Source organism: Argentina silus (genome assembly GCF_951799395.1).
Source record: "Argentina silus genome assembly, chromosome: 12".
NCBI classification, from domain to species: Eukaryota; Metazoa; Chordata; class Actinopteri; order Argentiniformes; family Argentinidae; genus Argentina; species Argentina silus.
In genome coordinates this window covers 16,181,746-16,197,091 of record NC_139666.1, presented here as the reverse complement: position 1 = coordinate 16,197,091, position 15,346 = coordinate 16,181,746, and the positions used below count along the sequence as shown (strand labels likewise).

At 44.0% G+C, this 15,346-nt stretch overlaps 2 protein-coding genes across 5 annotated transcripts in view; one reads left to right on the top strand and one right to left on the bottom strand.

The window, feature by feature from the left end:
• Positions 1-9,466, top strand: part of usp9 (ubiquitin specific peptidase 9) — a 31,695-nt gene extending 22,229 nt beyond the window's left edge. For 2 of the 4 annotated variants that reach the window (XM_083681717.1, XM_083681715.1), the window contains 12 exons: positions 67-826; positions 2,018-2,141; positions 2,267-2,492; positions 2,881-3,010; positions 3,165-3,350; positions 3,458-3,678; positions 3,920-4,008; positions 4,164-4,320; positions 4,484-4,696; positions 5,629-5,739; positions 6,985-7,083; positions 7,299-9,466. In XM_083681717.1, coding sequence (XP_083537843.1) covers positions 67-826; positions 2,018-2,141; positions 2,267-2,492; positions 2,881-3,010; positions 3,165-3,350; positions 3,458-3,678; positions 3,920-4,008; positions 4,164-4,320; positions 4,484-4,696; positions 5,629-5,739; positions 6,985-7,083; positions 7,299-7,565 — 2,583 coding nt within the window. In that variant the 3' untranslated portion in view covers positions 7,566-9,466. Of the gene's footprint in view, positions 1-66; positions 827-2,017; positions 2,142-2,266; positions 2,493-2,880; positions 3,011-3,164; positions 3,351-3,457; positions 3,679-3,919; positions 4,009-4,163; positions 4,321-4,483; positions 4,697-5,628; positions 5,740-6,984; positions 7,084-7,295 lie in introns of all 4 variants that reach the window. The other 2 variants (XM_083681716.1, XM_083681714.1) reach the window with 1 other exon arrangement.
• A 1,067-nt stretch (positions 9,467-10,533) lies between these two features.
• On the bottom strand, positions 10,534-13,390 carry rpl8 (ribosomal protein L8). The gene is made up of 6 exons (XM_083681360.1): positions 13,362-13,390; positions 12,462-12,604; positions 12,173-12,314; positions 11,820-12,038; positions 11,193-11,308; positions 10,534-10,723 (listed from the first exon to the last, which is right to left on the bottom strand). Exons 2-6 carry the CDS (start codon positions 12,597-12,599, stop codon positions 10,565-10,567), a joined length of 774 nt encoding a protein of 257 aa, XP_083537486.1. The 5' UTR covers positions 12,600-12,604; positions 13,362-13,390; the 3' UTR covers positions 10,534-10,564.
• Between the last annotated feature and the right edge of the window lie 1,956 nt (positions 13,391-15,346).

Genomic DNA, 15,346 nt, shown 5'->3' with positions numbered 1-15,346 from the left:
GCTTTTCACCAGGTCAGTCTAAAGCCCAGTGTACTAACCTGTGGTGTGTGTGTGTGTTGCCCTCAGGTGGACACGGTGAAGCGCCTGCTGATCAAGAAGCTGCCTCCAGTCCTGGCCATCCAACTGAAGCGCTTTGACTACGACTGGGAGCGGGAGTGCGCCATCAAGTTCAACGACTACTTTGAGTTCCCCAGGGAACTGGACATGGAGCCCTACACAGTGGCAGGAGTGGCCAAGCTGGAGGGAGACGACGTGAACCCGGAGAACCAGGTGATCCAGCAGAACGAGCCCTCAGAACCAGAGCCCCCCGGCAGCTCCAAGTACCGTCTGGTCGGGGTTCTGGTCCACTCGGGCCAGGCCAGTGGAGGCCACTACTACTCCTACATCATCCAGAGGAACGGGGGAGACGGCGAGAGGAACCGTTGGTACAAGTTTGACGACGGAGACGTGACAGAGTGTAAGATGGACGACGAGGAGGAGATGAAGAACCAGTGCTTCGGAGGGGAGTACATGGGCGAGGTGTTCGACCACATGATGAAGAGGATGTCGTACAGGAGGCAGAAGCGCTGGTGGAACGCCTACATCCTCTTCTACGAGAGGATGGACTCTCTGGATAAGGACAGTGAGCTGGTGAAGTACATCTCAGAGCTCACCATCTCGTCCACCAACAAGCCCCACCAGGTCAAGATGCCCGGGGTCATCGAGTGCAGCGTGCGCAAGCAGAACGTGCAGTTCATGCACAACCGTATGCAATACAGCCTGGAATATTTCCAGTTCATTAAGAAACTTCTGACCTGTAACAGTGTCTATTTAAACCCTCCTCCAGGTATGTATTGTAGATGAATTGTAGACAATATAGAGTGACCTTTTTACTCCCCTGTTTTTGCCTTTGCTATTGTGTAAATAGCCTAAGGGGATTAATTTAACTGTGACATGCAAATGTATTATTTTTCATTACTGCACTGTGAATTGCCATGACTGTTGTACCTCAAGGCTCCTGCAATAATCTCAATGATGATTTCAAAAGGGCCGGTTTTATCACTGCTGTTTACTGCTAAACTGATATTCCCCTTCCATTAATCTTATTGCTGTTGATCAGAGCATGTGAACAGTTGAGTTGAGTAGTTGGAAAAATCGCTCATCCCTCACAAGGATTTGTTAACGCTCCACTCTCCCGCTCTGCGTCCACTTCCCCGCTCCGCTGCGCTCACTGCTCGCAGGGATAATGGTGCCACTCAAGACTCGCTCCTGTTATAAAATGTTCAATTAATGTCATTTTACCTGTTTAATGAGAGCCTCCATTTCTTGTGACCATATATTATGAACATGCAGCTACTTTTTAACTAGTGAAGTAAAAAACAGACCATATTTGCTTCAAAATCGCTGCCCTGAGCTCATGAGGTGAGTGAAAAAGTGAGAGAAAAAGCCCACACTCCATCTTCAAAATACCCCCATTCCGCTCACATGCTCTGCTGCTGATACAGTATTCTAGATGCAGTAAGATTCAGTATCCCCTTAGAGATTTAGATTCAGTGGGGGAGTAAGATATAGTGGTGGTGAACATTGGCTGCTGTGAACTGCAGTTTCCATCTGTATCTGAAGTTAATATGTGCCAATGCATTATTAATGAAACCATGCCCCAATGTGCTGCACTGGGAAATGAACTACAGGGGTAGCCATCAGTGTAAAAGCACTTGGTTAGGATTAAATGCTTTCAGCTCAGCGTGTGTGCGTTTCCTACTATAAGCATCCTTGAGCGGCTAGCCAAGGCCACCATTAATGTCCAAATTTGATAGAAATTAGGTATAGGCATGTTACGTTTGATATAATTCATAAACCTTCCCTATAAAGCTCAGGAGCTCGTTGGACCACATCTCTCATACACTACTGATTTGGTATTTTTCAATGTAGTAAAGAGTCCATTACTATCCCCTTGCCCTTATTTTCCTATGCTATTAGAGGCGCTTTGTCTTCACCATGTGGCACTGATTGCTGATCTCTGTTCTGTTTTGGACAGGACAAGACCATCTACTGCCAGAAGCAGAGGAGATAGCTATGATTAGTGTTCAGCTGGCTGCTAGGTTCCTCTTCAGCACAGGGTTCCACACGAAGAAAGTAGTGCGGGGTCCCGCCAGTGACTGGTAAGTGAAGGGCTGCCGGTTTCTCTTTCCTTTTTTTAAACTTTGATTTCTTGATTTATACGTTGACCAGAAATGAGTGATCCTTCCACTCTCTTCCTCTTCCTCTTGCATCCCCTTCTCTACAGGTATGATGCCCTCTGTGTGCTGCTGAGACACAGTAAGAATGTACGCTACTGGTTTGCACACAACGTCCTGTTTGCCTACGCCAACCGGTTCTCCGAGTACCTGCTCGAGTGCCCCAGTGCAGAGGTCCGGGGCGCATTTGCCAAACTCATCGTCTTCATCGCACACTTCTCCCTGCAAGACGGCCCCTGCCCCTCACCCACCGCCTCCCCAGGCCCCTCCACACAGGTGGGTACCAGGCCTCCAGAAACTACACTGAACATCAGTCGTTCAAGCGCAGACATGCAAGAGAGTGAAGGGCTGCATCACATAGTAATAGCTTTCCCATCAAGTACCTAATTGACTATGTGGACGGTTGGAGGAAGTTTGTGGATACAGGACCGGGATCAGAGCTGCTAAAAATAAGATACAAAAAATAAATAGTAGCTTTTTATATGCTCTGCATCGTAGGGTAGTATTACAGGGTAAACGGTAAATGCTTCATATGCTATGCTTTGCTAGTATGTGTACAGCTGGGCAACCACTTAATAAAGCCTTGATCTTGTGTGGTGGAACATGTTCTCTTGAATGTAGTATGTGTTCTTCTGACTTTGAGTCTTTGTTCCGTCTCTGTCAGGCCTGTGATAACCTGAGTCTAAGTGACCACTTGCTGAGAGCTGTGTTGAACCTGCTCAGGAGAGAGGTGTCTGAACACGGACGTCACCTGCAGCAGTACTTCAATCTCTTTGTCATGTACGCCAACCTGGGTAAGGACCTGACAGTTGCGCGTGCGCGCACACACACACACACACACACACACACACACACACACATACATATAACTTCACCATATAGACAGAAGGGATACACAGAATACACCCCCTCCTCACATCCCCTCTCCCTCTCTCCCTCCCTCCCCAGGCCTGGCAGAGAAGACCCAGCTGTTGAAGCTGAGTGTTCCTGCAACCTTCATGCTGGTGGCTCTGGATGAGGGCCCTGGTCCTCCCATCAAGTACCAGTATGCTGAACTGGGAAAGCTCTACACTGTGGTCTCCCAGCTGGTGCGCTGCTGTGATGTGTCTCCACGCATGCAGTCCTCCATCAACGGTAAGTGGACAGGAGTCATTACCCATTGCCACACAGACTATAGTGGAATGCTGATTTTAATCTTTTGTCTTTACCTCACCCCCTCCTTCTCTCTCTTTTCTCTCCAGGCAATCCCCCTCTCCCCAATCCGTACGGCGATGCCAACCTGACTGCCCCTGTGATGCCTGTTCAGCAGCTGGTTGGCGAGATCCTGTTTGTGAGGACCAGCTATGTGAAGAAGATCATCGAGGACTGTAGCAACTCTGAGGAGACGGTCAAGCTGCTGCGCTTCAGCTGCTGGGAAAACCCCCAGTTCTCTTCTACTGTGCTCAGCGAACTACTCTGGCAGGTAAGGGGTTAACATACCTGTGTACTAGTGAGCTAATGAAGAATCCCCCCCCCCCCCCCCCCCAGGTCTCCTCTACTACACACTGCTCTGGCAGGTGAGACCAGGCAATTGACTGGGATCTGTTCTATGTTTCACAATATCACGTTCGTCATGAAACAGGGGTTAAAATGCCAGTATGCAAAGACTGTGAACATCTGCAAAACAATGTGATCTGGCAATCTAAACCGTGTTTGTCTCCCAGGTGGCGTACTCGTACACCTACGAGCTGAGGCCTTACCTGGACTTGCTGCTGCAGATCCTGCTCATCGAGGACTCCTGGCAGACACACAGGTCAGACTGTCAACTGTTCTCCCGTCCTATAACGAAAGTGTTCCTCACCCCTATTTGTGTGTGTGTTGATTCAACCAATGAAGGAATCCTCTAGACCTTGAGAATCCCACATGCTTATCCCTGGTTGATTATAAGTGGTGTCCCTGGCTCTGTAGGATCCACAACGTTCTAAAGGGGATCCCTGACGACAGGGACGGGCTGTTTGACACCATCCAGCGCTCCAAGAACCACTATCAGAAACGGGCCTACCAGTGCATCAAATGCATGGTGGCCCTCTTCAGCAACTGCTCTGTGGCCTACCAGATCCTTCAGGTACCACTCAGGCAACACACTCCATCCCTCCCTTTCTCTCACTCTGTATCTCAATCTAATGTATGGGGTCTCTATTTTATTGCTGTTTATTCAGAAATTTGCCTATCCTGGTCTTTCTGGTGATACTGATCACTGGTAACGCTGTGTGTGTGTGTGCTCGCAGAGTAACGGTGACCTGAAGCGTAAGTGGACGTGGGCGGTGGAGTGGCTGGGGGATGAGCTGGAGAGGAGGCCGTACACGGGGAACCCCCAGTACACCTACAACAACTGGTCCCCTCCCGTCCAGAGCAACGAGACCTCCAACGGTTACTTCCTGGAGCGCTCGCACAGTGCACGCATGACCCTGGCCAAGGCCTGCGAACTCTGCCCCGAGGAGGTAACACTCTGCCTAATGCATTATGATGTGATGAACTCAGACACACACACACACACACACTTTATCTCACAAACAATACAATAATATTGAACATAAGTGCATGGCAGAAGTTAAGAAGTAGACTAATGTCAGTATTGATGGTCCAAAAAACAACGGTTTGGCAGCACCATATTGACAATGTCTGTGTACAGTCTCCCATCTCTCAGATAGGACTCACTATGGCTCAGAACTAGTAATTCAGTTAAGTCAAGTTTATTAGGTTAACATTGCTGCCATAGATAGTTGATGACATTTATTGAAAAGAGCTTCCCTGTAAACATCCTTGATGAACCATGGAGAGTATAGAAATACCATAGCGAATAAGCTAGATGTCCATATAGGTTTATTTTCCATGTTATGTACATTTTACTTTCACTGATATCTGGCAATAACTTGAAATCAAGGCATTTTAGCCTCTAGGTCTGTATGGCTTGGCATCTATCTGTTGTGTAAATTGACAATGTTGCTAACCATCTTTGTTTTTCACTCTTCCCTATTGTGTTTTAAAAGGTTAGGCGTTTAACCTTGTGTGTACTAAGTATTGTTAGCTTCAAGTGTAGCTCCAATTGAGCTTGTTAGGTTGTCTAGAAAGCTGTTATTTGCAGGAATATGATTTCAGATATGTTTACTTGAGTTTTCAACTATTTTATTTCCAGCTTATTCCCCCCCTTAATGTATACGAATTCAAGCTAAGATGTTAAGTATCCTCAGAATATTATTTGTCTTATTTTTGTTCTTTAATTTCCTCAATGTACAAACGATGTTTAGCCTAATTTATTTTTTATTATCATAACTTGCAAAATTATACAAATGATAAACTTCATAGACTTGGGGAAGGAATTCCAAGCATCCACACTTGTCTATATGTAATATTAACTGCCATTTCAAAATAGTGTCACTTAACGAAGCACGAGGGGGTGTCTGAAGAAGATGCTGCGATGCGGAAATCGTCCTCGCCACAGCAGCTTTTGCCAGGGGAAGGGACAGGACAGCAACAGCACACTGTAAGACTTGTGTACCCCAGCAACACGCTTCCTCTGCCCCTTATCGCCATCCTCCGTCCTCTCATGGTGGCCCACAGGGCGTGGTGTAGAGTAGCACAGTGACTGAACAGCCATTACTGAACAGCCATTACACACAGCCTAAGACAAACACACTGTTGCACAGGAGCTGGACACGCAAGATGGCACTGTACCATCGTAAAGCTTCATTGAGTATCTGATATAGAAGTAGCAAACATTGAGTGGACATTTGCTGTCTTTTCAGTCCAGTAGCACAGTCTCATTGGTCATCCAAAGCAGCACTTACTTTCCCCCCTAACCAGTCCCCCATCTGAACTATCCATCAAAGCGGTTTGTTCTTCCTCCCCAAAGCAAACTCAAACTGTGGCATATAGCCAGCCACGCACACACGATCGAAAACTCTAAGCCTTGGCTATAGTGTATGAATTGCTACCGTTGATGATGTGTCACTGTATGTGTGTTCAAGTGTTGTTTTTGTTTTTGTGTTGAGAGATCAGGCCTGTGCAGTAGAGTAAGGGGAGCCTATGATTTATGTGCATCAGCCATTTGATTGCATATGTTCATATACTGCTTGTTAACAGGACTTATTTAACAACACACGTTTGTTTAAAGCTGAAACATTGCCATGTATACACTTAAATTATTGACTATTTGTTAGACATTTCATTACGATACCATGTTTTCAGGACATTTGACAATGTTTGTCATCACTAACACAGAAGTCACCTGTTGTAATGTGTACAGTACTAATTGTGTATTGTCACCCTGTCACTCTAACCAGAACAAATCATGAACACACAGCAACATTCTATTGCTTATGACTTTACCCTGTCAAAGATGTTAGTCTAAAACAGCCATAAAACTCACTGAGAACAGCAATCTAGTATGAGCCCCTCAGATCTATGGAAACAGCACATTAACAAGAGATCGCTCCTGCTGTGTAGATGCACTCTGGTGTGGCCTACACCTACTCACATAATTAAGTCTCTTTTTTTATATTTATTTCTCAATTCTTTGATATGGTAACAATCTTATGGTTTCGGAACTCCTACGTAGAGTGTCTCACTTATCATTATTATTATCATCATTAGTTCAAAGTCAGTTCATAATAGACACTTGGGACTGAGTGAGAGATCTATTTGGTCTATACTGTACTAGCAGCAAAATAGGAATGTTTTGTGTTAGCTTGAGAGGTAAGAGGAATGAAAATATGTCTACATTTCCCAGGAGCCCGACGACCAGGAAGCTCATGATGATCAGGACTCCTCCCCTCCTGAAGACACCTCCCTCTACCCAAGCTCTCCTGGGACGACACAGTTTCAGCAGGTACAATCACTGTTCAGTGATTCCAATGGCTAGCAGTTAGATGCAGAAGATTAGAACTGCTTCTTTTTATGCAATTTAACTTCAGAAGAACCCTAATAAAGTGTTGTTGGAACATGGCCTCACTAATGTACAGAGGCATATTACAGCAGACATTGTGTGTCATAGGGCATCAGTAGTTGCACTAAAACCTGATTTGGTTTTCCTCTCTCCAGCAGAACAACCACCCCCATGGGCAGCCATACACAGGCCCAGCTGCTCAGCACATGAACAACCCCCAGCGTCCTGGTCCTGCCCCTGCTCCTGCCCCCGCCCCTGCTCCTGCCCCTGCCCCAGGCCCTACCCAAACCCCAGGTCCAGGTCCAGGCCCTACCCCCGGCCCAGGTCCACGAGCACAAGAGAACTGGGAGAGCACTGAGGAGGTCACCCCTACCCCTACCTCCACCTCCACCACCACCCCAGCGCCTGCCCCGCCTAAGGAGTAACATCGGCCCCCCCTGCCGTGCCTCGAGCCTCCATCGTCCTGCTCTCTCCTCTCATCCTCCGATCGACCGGGCTCCTCATCGGGACACTCTCTCTCTGACCTCCAGGGGCAGGGCAGGGTAGGGCAGGGCCTCACAGCTCCTCTCCAGGCCCCCCCTGCGAGTTTCTCCCCCACCAGCCCGCTTCTCTGCAGCCAGCCTGGGGGGGGGCGCTCTTCCCTGGGGCTGCCTGCCCTGCAGACTGGGGCTTGCTGCCAGCTGCAGAGAGGAGTGAGTGGATAGTGTTGTAATAAACATATACAAATTACCCAGGCCTGATGATGCTGATGCGCTTGTCTACATGACAAAAAGGTGTAAATAGTATGTTAATGTTTTGACTGTTCAAAAATCCCCTGATAGTGTAATTTTGTCAGGTTTGCTGTTGGGAGATCTTGCAGATCTAATGAGAAACAAAATGGATGATATAAGAAACAAAAAAACAAACAAAAAGAAAACACTTAAAGACAAAAAACTCCTTTTTGTTTTATCACCCGTGCTCAGCAGTGAGGTTTGGTCTGCCATCGGATGGTTACTGGTCATTCATCTTTAGGAGGACACATCATCAATATTATTATTATTATTATTATTATTATTAAGCTCCTTGGCAACCTCTTGACCCATGCCAAATCAACTGCTGGGGTTGGTTTTAGTGTGAGATGTGGACTGGTTGGGTGAACTTTTACGGTGTTTGGTTGATGTGAAAAAGCGGTGATGCAACATTGTTCTGAAACTCTCATTGCCTTTCTCTCTTTTTTTTTTCTTTTTTCTTTTTTTTTTTTTGTTCTGGTAATTTAATTCAATCCTTTTGAAGCTCTAGTTAATATGCTGTAACATTTAGCATGGCTTCTCACCAGAATAGTGTAGCCCAAGGGAAGATTTGTGATCATAACAACCAACAGCTGATGTTCTTAATCTGCAGCTACTGAGGGGGACTTCCTTAGGTCTTTTTTTTTTTTTTTTTTTTTTACTCTCATCTACCCCTTGTACATTGAGGGCGATATTTTGAACCAATGTAAGAATAAGTGGCTTTTCAATTGCACATTATTATAATCCTCCAACTTCACATTCGGCAGTCAGTTTTTGGTGGGATAGACAGCTTAGTTTTCATCTATAGGAATTTTGAAAAAGAAAAACACACATATATGCAACAGATTTGCTATGCCAGGCTGCCTGGTGTATAATAGACTGTGTGTGGTTTGCTTCTCTGTCTCTCCTTGGTAGAGCCTAGTCTTTAGACAGACAAATGCCTGTTGGCTTCCATTGTTCCTTGGAGCTCTCCAGGCTGGATGTCTCTCTGCTGCCCAGGGAGGGTAACTGATCCTGGGCTATGGTGTCTGAGACCTCCCCCTCCCTCCATGGAGAATGGGCACACAGCAGGGTTGTACCATAAGATATCGGCTGGTTAGTCATGTTGCAACTTGAGCTAAGTAAAGTGTAATTCTTTAGGAGTAAAAGGTAAACATCAGTAAATACTGTATTTAATTGGTAACTTGAATGCGTGTATTTTTTGGATTTTTTTGTCTAAAATATACCAAATACTCCTGCAAATGAAAATATTCTGCCCACCGTATTATATTTAAATATTTTGCTCTTATTTTATAGAATTTATTTTGTTGTATTTCACTAAAAAAGAATAGAATTTGATTTAAGAGGAACATTTTTGTCCTTGTGTTATTTTTAAAGAAGATATTGACTGTACAGAGTTCTGCGCCCTGTTTTTTGCCGACTTTTGTTTTGGCCATGGTGTGACGTTGAATTCTGGAGCTACAGTCGCGATGTGAACTTTCACTTTGTGAGGTTTTTTGTGCACAGAAATATAACAAAAAAAGCATTGCGCCCTTAGCAAATAAAGAACATGGAATCTTGACTGTCTCGTTTGTATTCAAGCCTCACTATAAACATCTGATGCACATTAAATATACAAATGTATTTACTTCTGGATTGTCTGATCAAAGCTGCAACTTTCAATGTCAAGAAATAAGAGAATGGGGCTTTGTTTGTGGTGTCAGGCACAAATGGGCAATATTTATATGGCATGTACAATCACATTAAAATCACACAACTGTACATTACATTTCCATACACTAAAGTATTTACAAACAATTTAACCCATTACAATTAAGTTAATTTATGAGTTTATAAATAGAAGTGTTGGGAGGGAAGACCAGATTGGTAAAATATATAGCACACAGGTATACAAGAGGGGTGAGTAGATGGATATGAACCTGTATGGCTACATGTGCCTTTAACACATTCTCAGATCTGCTCCATCCTGCTCACTTTCTGTGGACCAAATGTGAGCCAGGATGGATGTATCCTTCTTACATCCTGGCCTTCACTATAAATGTTATCTACTGTGCTATATTATTCAGACTTAATGATTAGGACCAATCAATCAACCATGTCAATTCATGATTATTTTAAACCCTCCGTTTAAGATGTATGTTCAAGTTTAAGTCAAATGGATCAGGGAAGCAAGTCATTTCTAATGTTAATTTGACCACAGTACCTCCAAGTCAGGATATTTTAATGCTAGTCCCAGGCCAAGACAAGCCTTTGAAGTCAAATGTCAATTTCATTCTAGGTATTACGTGAATTGAAATTCAACCAACTCCAACCCTGGTGGAGCTAGGCTGAAACAGAGATTGTAGATGTTCCCTAGACTGGAATTGAAAACACCTGTTCTAATCTATCCCATCATAGAACTAAACATTCCTGCCCTCTTGACCTGGTCAGCACTGCCAACTCATTTAGGACCAGAATAAATCTGCAAGCCAAGCACCTAGAAATTATAATATTTTTGGTTTAATTGATTCAGCCAGGAGACTAAAGCTACTGATCAGAACCCCCCCCGCCCCCCCAGATTACAATTGGCCCTCAAGATGCAAGTGGTATATCGAACCAAACACAAAAGGAATCAACACAGGTCAGATTTCTTGGAACATATTTTATTATCAAGACAGTTAGTTTTCCTTCTCCTGGACGGTCTTTGTTCCACGCAGTCTGCCTGTGCGGCGGGCAGCAATGAGACCGACCTTGCGACCAGCGGGTGCGTCCCTCCTGATAGTAGAGGGTTTGCCAATATGCTGATGGTTACCACCACCGAAGGGATGCTCAACTGGCTGCAGAGAGGCAAGAGAAGGGAGAACTGGTTAAGGACTAAAATGAATCTGCACCCCAATAATGTTGTCCTATTGTTTCAATCACTCATTGCTTCTTTGATAAGAAAATGTGGAAACCTGCACATCCAAGCCTAGCAACTAAAAGAGAAATGTTAGATTGTCAAACAGTTACAAATTGTAACTGTTCTTCACCAAATTGAATCCTTTAGTAAGGTCTGGTCATTCAGATGTTGTTTTTTTTATTGCCATTTAACTAGGGAACGTCATTGTCAGACACCACAGAATCATGTTAATTAAAGACTTAAGGTATGATCTTCTTACTGGATAATTAGAGATGAAAAGCAATTGCAGTCCTGTATATGTTCATTGTATGCAGTCCACTTTGCAACGTTGTATAATACCTGGTAAGGTATGGTAAGAGGGATGCTCTAAATAATGTAATATTCAACCAAATTAAGTGGCCACTTACGTTCATGGCCACACCACGGACACGTGGCCAGCAATTCCTCTTAGCCTTGTACTTGTGGTAGGCACGACCAGCCTTCAGGATAGGCTTGTCAATACGACCACCTCCGGCAACCACACCTGTAAATCACACAGGACAGAACAGTCACTCAACATGATATTAAAAACAGGAATACCAGTCAACCTGTGCCCTGTTCAAAAAACATTAAGAATACATCCTTCCCTCCCTTGAGGTAATTTCAAATCCAATGTTTGGATGGGTGACAACATGGGTCCTACTACATTGCATCAGAAAATCTGGTCTTTCTAGATCATTGATTAGCCTACTTTGAAGTAAGCATTTTCAAAGCATTCCGAATCATAACAAGGATCCTACAGTCTAACCAGAATAGTCTCGCACAAAAAGGGTCTGTCCTGACAGACCTGCCAAATTCAACTACAGCCCACTTTTCTATCACCTAGAAACATTAGCAAGACAATTGGTACAACATCAGTCTGGAAAGGCTTAGAACAGTTTCCAATACACAACATTCCTTCTGACACTCAATTTGAAATCACAAAAGCAGGAATTTCTGAATAAAACCCAACAAAAGCCTAGGAGCCCATCATCTCTCATGGGCAGGGTTCTTACCGACAACAGCTCTGTTGGCAGATGCGATGACCTTCTTTGAGCCAGAGGGCAACTTGACTCTGGATTTCTTGGTCTCAGGGTTGTGGGAGATGACGGTGGCGTAGTTTCCAGATGCGCGGGCCAGCTTGCCCCTGTCACCAGGCTTCTCCTCCAGGCAGCAGATGATGGTACCCTCAGGCATGGTGCCGACAGGCAGGACATTGCCAATGTTCAGCTGAGCTGTGATGGAGAGAGGCAGAGCAGAAGGGAGGGGGGAGGGTGTTGATAGCTAGAAACCACCAGCTGCTGCATTGTGCTCATGATTCTAAGCAGCCATAGCAACTCAGCATCCAACATCTTAGCCCTGCCCTTACCCTTCTTGCCGCAGTAGATGAACTGTCCAGTATGGATGCCCTCAGCAGCAATGAAGAGCTCTGTCCTCTTCTTGAAGCGGTAGGGGTCACGGAAAGCCACCTTTGCCAGGGGAGCTCCACGGCCGGGGTCATGGATGATGTCCTGAGAGGTGCGAATGATTAGGTTAAATCAGGTCATAATGCTGAAATTAATTAAGATTTCCTTTCTACTGTGGATAACGTCTGTGACAGTGACATATAGTAATATATGTGTATTGGTTACAGGAGGACTTTAAACGTAGAGCATTACCTTCACGATTCCCTTGATGTAGCCATGGCGTTCAGCAAAGTCAATGTGGCGGAGTTTAGCAGCACCTTTTCTGTGCTTCACATGGGCTTTGAACACGGAGCCCGCACCTTTTCTCTGTCCCCTGATCACACGTCCCATTGTGTCTGAAATGGATAGGCAAGATTGATGTCAGATATCAGTATGAATTTTCAATAAAAAAAACAGATATTACTATGCTTTAATCGCTACTAGTGCAAACTGCATGACTGCGTGCATGTATACAAGCCACAATTCACCGGCCACGGGCAACTAGCTAGCTTTAGCTTAGCTGACTACAAGTGACAACTTAATTAATAGAACTAAAGCTAGCAATTGGTTGTCGTGCTCAGCACTAAGAAAGGAGCCACGTGAATACTACAGTCAAACAATAGTTATGTTTCCTGGACAATCATTCAAGGGTCTACCACGGACTAGGTAGCCAACATGGTGATGTGTAGCCTGCTAAGTTGCATGCTAACTAATATCGCAAGCTTGTAGTTGCCAACTGACTTTTAAGTGAAGTTTCTAAACAAAAGTGTGTGACTTCACAACAATTGGGCAAATTCGTAACATTGAAAATATATTGCGAAACATCTGCGGACTGATCCGAATCATTAAAACGAGCTACCGGCAGCCGCTATCAAAGCTAGTCACAACTGCACTGCTATGACAGGCCATGTCACTACGGATCTGTACCAATACACAGCACATTTGGATAGTATTTTAAACACCAAAATCTAGAATTTTGGTTTCAATAACATAAGCGTTACACTACTGAGTACTTATTGTGAATGTTCAAATTATGTTTTAGAGTGGATGAGGTTATTTTAAACAAGATTTAAATTAGATTGTATGAAGAGCATAAAACGACCATTCTCGTACCTAAACCCCGTAGACGGAAAGAGGAAGCGTAAGGGGGAACTGGACGATTTCTTCCGGAGAAATATGCTGTGGGGCTGATGGGAATAGTAGTTTCGTTTGCATTTTATGATATTCTGCCACGTTTATTCCATTTGAAAGAAATATAACTCGGACCATGGAAAAAAATATATATATATATAAATAAATGTAATATTACAGAGTACCTCATTTTTATGTCGTGGCAGTGATCATATTGATAATTATACACCGCTAATAGTGATAGTATTGCAAAGAATGAGTTCAACATGGTATAATTAATTTTGGCGCAGTCTCAATTTAACGACACAAGTGAAAAGTGAAAGAAAAACGTGTCGAATCCCTTGATTCCACACTATCGAGCATAAATTGTATGGGATTAACTTTGTCCAGCAGGTGACAGCAGATAGTTCTCTTTTTTCATGCTGTAGTAACTTGACCTTGGACCTTCCCCGAAACCTAACCTTCCATATTAGAAGGGGGAGGCGTAGTTTCTGTAGGAGCAGGAAGGAGGAAACAGGCCCTCACTCTATTCCTCTTTCTCTCTTCTGTTTAGGTTTCTGAACACAGGTGTGTTGCTTGTGGAAAGATTACATGTTGCCAGGCAACAGAATATACACCTCATGCATATAATGAAATAGTGGGCCAAAGCCACCAATATACATATAGACCAGTGGTTCCCAAACTTTTAACAGTCATGTACCCCCTTTCGGTTATTTTGTAGCCTAATTGATATTCTATGAACATTATACCTTACATATTAGACATTGTGGTAATATTATTCTGTTGGATAGGGTGCATGTATTTATTTTTGGTACTGAGACTGTGTGTGGTACTGAGACTGCAGTCGGCTATTCAACAGGACTGTTTGGGAAGGTAAATCACAGATTTATTTGGCGTACCCCCTAGATTGATCCGCGTACCCCCGCGTACCCCACTTTGGCAATAGTGGATATAGACAATGTAGCAATTACATTTTCACATGCAAATAGCGCTTGACTTTAATGACATTTAAGACACTTTGTAATCTTTGTAATCTTCATTCATTGAAATTACTGGAAATCTTACAGACTGAACCTTTAACAGAACAGGACAATAACAAGAAAGCAACCAGGCTTTTTACTAGATGACATAGTTTGACACATCTCCTCTTGTATAAAATGAATAGGAAGTGTATTTATTTTTTTCCTGTTGTGATTCTATTAACCGTTGTGGAACACTAAAACACATATTTTAATGAGGAGATGTAACTACTTTGGCATGAGACTAATTGCTCAGTCTGGGGGATTTAGCTAGTTTCCTCTCAAAACGACAACACAGCCTGCCTAACTCATAAATCCCCACAGGCAAGCTCTTCCACACAGCCAATTACCTCTGATTCACCTGATCCCCTAAACATATGCTCTGGCTGCTCTAGTCAACCCCCCACCCCCACCCCCCCCCCCCAACTGGTTCACTGGGCTAATACATAGGGGCTATGGTGGTTGATTTGTACCATCTTTAAAATGGAAAAACACTTTCTACTCGACAACATTCTATTCGACTACTTTCTTTTCGACAACACATTAAGAAAAGAAAACGACTGGCTCATAGTCTGAATGGAAAGGGAGCAGAAATAGAGAGCAAAGACAGAGAAAGAGATCGGGGGGGGGGGGGGGGGAGAGAATCAGAGGTAGAGAATATATAATATAATATAAACCACATTATATTAGCCACTCCAGACAGCTATCCAGTTTGGTACAACAAACACTAGGAGGAGTAACAGAGAGTGCAGGGCAGGCATGTGTGTGTGTCTGTGTGATGTTCTTTTATGTAAACTATATATGTGACACTCCCTTAGACAGATAAGTCAATTGATGAATTGCTCAATAAAGAGAGGGCTGCCATTACATCAAAGCTTTTCCCTAGTTCACAAACCAGTTCGAGTGGAGAGGCTCTTTGTTCTTCAAATATGTCACGTTGGCTTCAGT